The sequence below is a fragment of the Sinocyclocheilus anshuiensis genome, unplaced genomic scaffold (genome assembly GCF_001515605.1).
Source record: "Sinocyclocheilus anshuiensis isolate Anshui unplaced genomic scaffold, SAMN03320099.WGS_v1.1 scaffold1301, whole genome shotgun sequence".
Taxonomy (NCBI): domain Eukaryota; kingdom Metazoa; phylum Chordata; class Actinopteri; order Cypriniformes; family Cyprinidae; genus Sinocyclocheilus; species Sinocyclocheilus anshuiensis.
Genome location: NW_015551135.1, coordinates 37,766 through 44,647, shown reverse-complemented (window position 1 = coordinate 44,647; position 6,882 = coordinate 37,766). Strand labels below are relative to the sequence as shown.

The window sequence follows — 6,882 nt, the reverse complement described above, 5'->3', positions numbered from 1 at the left end:
CCAAGAGTAATCACGTTGGACGCAGCTGCCATCAGACCCAGCAGTCTTTGAAACTGCTTGACAGTGCGTGACTGGTCTTCTTTCACTCTCTTGAATGCAGTGAGGATCGACTCGATCCAAGCAGGGGACAAACGTGCCTGCATCGTGGTCGAATCCCACACCACGCCCAGATAGGTGGTTCTCTGTAATGGAGAAAGCACACTCTTCTTGGCGTTTAGCCTTAACCCCAACTCTCTCATTTGAGCGAGAACGACATCTCGATGTCGAAGCGCAACCTGCTCTGAATGAGCTAAAATCAACCAATCATCGATGTAGTTGAGTATACGGATTCCCTGGAATCGCAACGGTGGAGAAAGCACACTTTTCTTGGCGTTAAGTCTTAACCCCCGCTCTTTCGTGTGAGCGAGAACGACATCTCGATGTCGAACCGCAACCTGCTCTGAATGAGCTAAAATCAACCAATCATCGATGTAGTTGAGTATACGGATTCCCTGGAATCGCAACGGAGCCAGCGCAGCATCCACACACTTCGTGAAAGTACGGGGTGAGAGTGCAAAGCCGAGAGGAAGAACACGATATTGGTAAGCTTTTCCCCCAAAAACGAACCTCAGGAACTTCCTCTGATGAGGAAGGATGGAAGTATGCGTCTTTTAGATCAATCGTGACAAACCAGTCCTCGGACCTGATCTGAGACACGACTTGTTTGAGTGTGAGCATTCTGAACTTCAGTCGCATGACTGAGCGGTTCAATAGGCGCAGATCTAAAATAGGACGCAACCCCCCCATCCTTCTTCGGAACAATGAAGTAACGGCTAAGTCTCTCGAGACTGATCTCTGGTGTGCCCAGAGCGGCTAGTTCGGTGCCCTGAAGCGGCACACCGGCAGGGGATGGCCGAACTCGCCGCTCTGGGGGCCTCCGCAGAGGTCGCGAGCTTCTCAGTGCCGCTACGTCGCCGGGTGGAAACTGAAAGAAATGCTCGTTAGAGACCGCTGTGCCCTGGAACACCGGCAGGGTTGGCAGAACGATCTCCCGAGGGCACTGGGAGGAGACGGGCACCGTGTAATGCGGTGTGAACCTCTCGTCCCCAGAAGGGCCTGCCCTCACTAGTCCTGCACGTTTGGTCGAGGACCTCTTAGCCTGAAGGACAGTCCGCAGATCCGGTTTAGGCTTTGAAGCCTCCGACCCTGTTCTTCTGCCTCCGGTCCCGACGCGGGGGAGCACGGGCGGCAACGCTCTGTTTTTGAGCCTCTCTGTGTGAGGAGCTGGTACGCGGTGGGGACTGCTCCTGCCCAGCAGCCCCCAGAGCTGAGATGCGGTGAGGGAGGAACCGCTGAAATGCTGCCACCTGTTTACGAGCCTCCTGGTCCCTGTCGACGACGGAACAGACGGCGTCGCTGAACAGGCCGGCGTTGCCGAACAGGCCAGAAGGCACAAGCGGGGCGTCAAGGAGGAAGACCCTGTCTTTGTCTTTCATATCCGACAGGGTCAACCACAAATGCCTCTCTGCTGCCACCATAGCTGCCATGGACCACCCAATGGCGCGGGCCGTCTCTTTGGTGGCGCGGAGAGAGAGATCAGCAGTTCTTCTTAACTCCTCGATGTTATCGGAGTTAAGTTCCTCGCCCTCATCCAGCTCTTTAAGCAGGTCTGCCTGGTATGCCTGTAACACAGACATCGTGTGCAGACACGCACCGGCCTGACCTGCTGCCGCGTACCCCTTGCCCACCAGCGCTGATGTTGTACGCAGCGGCTTGGAGGGCAGTGCCGGAGCCTTTAAGGACGATGCCATGCCTGGGGACAGATAGCTGGCTAGCATCTGTTCAACCCGGGGCATCGTCCTATAGCCACGCTTAGTCAACCCCACCACATTCCCATAATAATCAGAGGCAGGGATGAAGAGACGGGCCGAAAAATGCCTGGCCCACGACCTCGACACCTCAGTGTGAAGGTCGGGGGAAAATGGCAGGCTTCGGCATAGAGGTGGTGGCCTCGCGCGCAGGAAGCGTTCATCCAGCTTGCTTCACTGCAGCTCGGTCTGCTTCTCGGCGGGCCAATCGATTTTTAATTTGGCCACGGCGCGAATAAGCACCTCCAATAGCTCCTCATACAGGGGCAATTGAGGGGGCGAAACCGCTTCGACGCCCTCCACGTCAACCTCCTCGGAGGAAGACAGGTGGAGCGTCGAGCCCTCACCCCGGGAGGAAGTAACCGCAGAACGGGCTTCCGAACCCAGAGATCGGGCACTGGATCTAGCGGGTGAGGAAGGAGATAGGGACTCACCCATCTCCATTCCCTCCGCCAGATCCAATTGCAAACCCCACGAATGCAGCCGCCGTTCCGCCTCGACGGAAGCGGGGCCAGCACCGCGAGGAACGCTGGCGAAGGCTCCCTCCTCGAAGAGAGCCTTCCGGGAGCGAAGCGTACGCAGTGGGAGACGCTCGCAATGCGGGCAGCCGGCCCCCTCGAGAGCCGACTCTGCGTGCTTCGCTCCCAAGCAAACCGCACACAGGCTGTGTGTATCCCCACCCGTGATGTAACGTGGGCAGGGCGGAACACACAACCTATAACGTGGCTTGCTCTCGCCCTTGGAATGCTTAGTTTTAGCGTGAGCCTTAGACATACCTGGAGCTTATGAACTTATTCACAGTTGACAGACAACAATAAATATGACTGACACACACAGAGCGCTTCGCTGAATGACAGAAAGCTGACGCTGGCTCTGCCGCACGTGCTTTTATAGCCTCCTGGTCATGACGTCACCCGCCCGTAACGTCCCGCTCAGCTATTGGACTGATTTCACATGTGATTCAGAGCGTGGTCACAGAAGGTGTTCCCGTGGCGTTTTCCTACGCAGCTCGAGTTCCTGAAGAGGAAACAATGTTTTTGCCTGCAGTATCTCCCCTTAAAATGATTATGAAAAAGCTATATACTCTAAAGTTTTTGTTGTTAAGATGTCTGTGTATGTGTTTGTGAGAACACTTACTTGGTGTCTATCAATGGCGATAGCGACCAGCGTAAGAACAGAGACATGAACAGAACAATACTGTGCAAAGCGGCTCACATGGCACATCGCCTTCCCAAACATCCATGTACTGTAAACAAACCGAACCTGAGAGAACACATAAACAATAAAGTGGCCTTGGATCAAGATGCATGTAAGAATTAAAAAGCATGCACATGCTCACCCCCACACACTCACAGAGAGATGAATCATGCACCTCCTCTAAATGGTCGTCACTAAACAACTAAGAACAATGATAGAGATAACACACACCAGAGGTTTGTGGTGTTGCAAAATATATAAAATTAACCATCATAAGTTCTACTTGTAATATAAAAAAAAACTCAAGGAGAACAACAATTTTCTAAGTAAAATGTACACATTTAATTAATGTAATTAATGAATTGTGTGGGGGAAAGTAACTCTTTTACATGTTTTATAGTTATTGCACATAAATATAGAAATATTGAGTAAATTTTAATCTAAAAGTATAGCGCCCTTGAATCCGCACATGCGTGTTTGGACCCACACTTTGAATCAGAGAGGGACAGTTGGGCTTGTCATGGAGGTGATACATGGCTGGATTTTCTCTTGTTTAAGGTAAGTTTGCATTTCTGTTTGAGAATTCTGATTTGTAATACATTGGTCCGTGTGCATTTCGATAGTTTTGTTCTTGTTTACTTGACTCATAATGTTCATCTTAATCACATAACCTCATTAAAGTTACCTTATGCAGTCACAGTGAGTGATATTTCAGCAAAAATGTTTTCAATAGTTTAGAGATTCACAATGCACTGTTTTTTCGCGTAAAAACTTGAGCACGACTGGAAATTATGCCCTTTGAATTAAAGTCTCACTGTAAAAAATGAATGGGTCTTGTAATTTTAATTAAAAAAATTAAGGTGATAATTAAAAATAGTGTGTATATTTTCTTAAAGAAATTGTGGTTCAGTGTTGTATAGAAAATATTGAGAACTTTTCACTAATAAAACCAAGAGAGTAGACAATGTTTTCCTCATATTTTTTAAGGAAAACTAAGCAGTATTGAGGCTTGAATTGAGGAAGGGATTAAACTGAAAAAAATTAAGGAAAGAAGGCTACCTAATTATTTTAAGAGAATTAGCTCAATTTTGCAGTTTTATTTTGGCGGTGATTGTTAGTTCCCAGCATGCTTTGCATATGGCTGGATATGGAGAGTAAATATTGAAATGAAGTGCTACTTTATGTGTTTTTGAGTAAAGGGAAACATCTATTAATGTTTAATGTTCAGTTATATTTGACATTTGAAAGAGTTTTTGTTACGTTGTTTCTGTTACCATTGTGCAGAAGAGTAGAGCTTATGGTTATGGATAACTGCATGCCTACATGTATACGAGATGTGATGCCTTGTTCAATGAGCAGCATTGCTAAGATTAGTGTAGTAACGTTGTTCTACTTGAGCTATTTGGCTGTGTACAGTCTTTTTATTGTACAAAACAACTCAGTCAAATACAAACAGACTTTACTCAAAATCACAGACTTTTGAGAATCAATTTAAAACAAATGAGCACATTTCACATAATATTCATATCATTGTGTCATAGATTAAATAATTTAGGAGATTTTTACATGATTAATTCAGGTAGATACCATTAAAAAAATCAAGTCTTAAAAACTACTCAAAAATATTATGTGTAATATTGTTACCTCTCTACTTTTACCTCTCTAAAGGTAGAGAGCTCATACCATTTTTACAGTGCAGTTACACATTAACTGTAACATTCACAAACATCACAATGACTTAAACGTTTCATAGAAAATGACTAGTTTTTGTATTAATTGTATTATTTAATGCATTTTGAATAAATTCCGGATGAGCGATTGACCCAATAACAATTGTCTAGTTTTAATGGCATAAAAAGTAACAAGAGTAAAACTTTAATAGCCTAACTGTATTTTAACAAAATAAAAATATAGTGTTTTCATATTTAAGTAGCCTAAATAAATTAAGCTTTTGGAAACTTACCAGTGTAAAAGGCGTGTTGAGGAGAGTTATAAGAATGTCAGCAATGGCTAAATTCATGATGAATAAACTTGTCACTGAGTGCATCCGTTTATTCTTAATAACAACGTGACAAACCACCACGTTTCCGAACAGCGAGATGATGATAATAACGGAATATGCGACGACGAGCAGCGCTCTGATGGTCGGTCTGTGGGATTCAGACTCGTAATTCGCTCCTCTGTCGTACATGGCGTCCAAAGAGAAATTAAAATACATGGAGAAATTCTGAAAGATATAAAACTGCGAAAATAAATCCAGGGAGGTGTTTCTGAATGTCATCGTAGGTTGCAGGGCACCTGGCAGGGTGTCAAAAACACCAAAGCGCAGTTCTGATCTACTTCTGGAGAGTTTGGTGATGTCTGAGTCAGCCTTCTGCGAGCCAAACGCTGGAGCGCAGCGTCAAGTGAAGTGGATTGGACGATAGTCACAGTTATTAGTGATGCGTCTCAACCCCTGGCATGATCATAATCAGTCTTCGCTCTAGCCACCTCACACACACGCACACACACAATATCCACACGCGCGCACCAGCACCACTTCTCAGCATTATGCGCTTTACTATTTAGTCACTGAAGGAGGTCACTTTTAATTGAAACACTTAATCAATAAGCAGTAATATCTGGACTGCTATCAGACAGCAAAGCGGCCAACAAATAGCCTACTGTGCAGCGACTGGTGGCTAATTCTGCACACGTATTGCATGACTGCTGAAAGTCGGTTCCTGTTGGTGTGTCCAAAAAGAGGGTATACTAGCAACTCTGCGAAGTCAACGTCCATGAAAAATAAAAACGGATAGAAAACGTAACATGCTATGTCAAAAAAGATGGAATCAAACTGTAAAAAGGATATATGGTTCCAATGCAAACTGCACATTCTATTGTGGCCTACACTGTAAAAAATAATACACTATATCTACTCAATAAAATTGTGGCAACAGATTACAAGCAATAATATTAATTGAATTCAACCGAGAATCGAGTTGAGAATCGAGTTAGAATTAATCAAACGTGTTCTTAAAAATTAGCCATTCAAAATGAGTAGATGCAAATAGCACACACAAAAAATTTAAGTAAAATTGAAACAAAAATATTGGTTTAATCAGAGTACTATGCTAATGAATACTACTTAAATGAATTGTTTTGATTTAACAAAAAATAATTTAGTATTATTATTTTTAATGAGGTTAATAAAATAATTTTAATGATTCCAGGTATGAATAACAGACACAGACGTTGAAGATGAATTACAAACTTCTGCTTTATTGCCAACAACAGTTACAATAGCATCTATTAGTATTCTCAGACAGAGTGAACATTCACTAGTCACTCAACAGAACCAACTGTTTTTTGTTTTTTTTTAATCCACAATTACTTTCTAAGGCATATACATTCAGGTTTGCAGAACAAAGTCTATTTTGTGTTTCTTTTTAGGTACAAATAGTTTTAAAACCACAATGAAGTTGATTTTTTTTTTGTCACTTTTCTCTTTCTAGACCAGTGTTTCCCACCCGGGGTGCCGTCTGTCGAGAGCAGGGGTGCCGTGTAAAAAAAATCTCTTTTTAATATTTTTAAATTGCTAAAATGTTCAAAAAAAAGCATCTATTATATAATATCCATTTCTGATATCGCCAATAATTAGTGATGCACCGAAATTCCGGCTGCCGAAAATTAGTTCACCGCTCAGGATTCACTTTCACGTCGTGTGACGCTCTGGTATTATCCCGCTCTATGTGTGTGTGCTCCGCTCAGTCGCTCACGGCCCATGTGAGTGCTCCACTCATATACCGTTCATGCTCATCGGAACAGCAAAGTCCACTCAAAAATCGAGCTGACAGGA

The 6,882-nt window shown here is 44.1% G+C and overlaps 1 protein-coding gene across 1 annotated transcript in view; it reads right to left on the bottom strand.

Annotated features, from left to right (window-relative positions):
- LOC107663210 (probable G-protein coupled receptor 83) overlaps nucleotides 1–5,360 on the bottom strand; it is a 9,541-nt gene extending 4,181 nt beyond the window's left edge. Inside the window, exons 1-3 of the mRNA XM_016453386.1 lie at nucleotides 5,008–5,360; nucleotides 2,985–3,110; nucleotides 1,534–1,661 (exon numbers count right to left, since the gene is read on the bottom strand). Of these exons, the coding sequence (XP_016308872.1) occupies nucleotides 1,534–1,661; nucleotides 2,985–3,110; nucleotides 5,008–5,325 (572 nt within the window). The 5' untranslated portion in view covers nucleotides 5,326–5,360. The remainder of the gene's footprint in view (nucleotides 1–1,533; nucleotides 1,662–2,984; nucleotides 3,111–5,007) is intronic.
- Nucleotides 5,361–6,882: the final 1,522 nt, after the last annotated feature.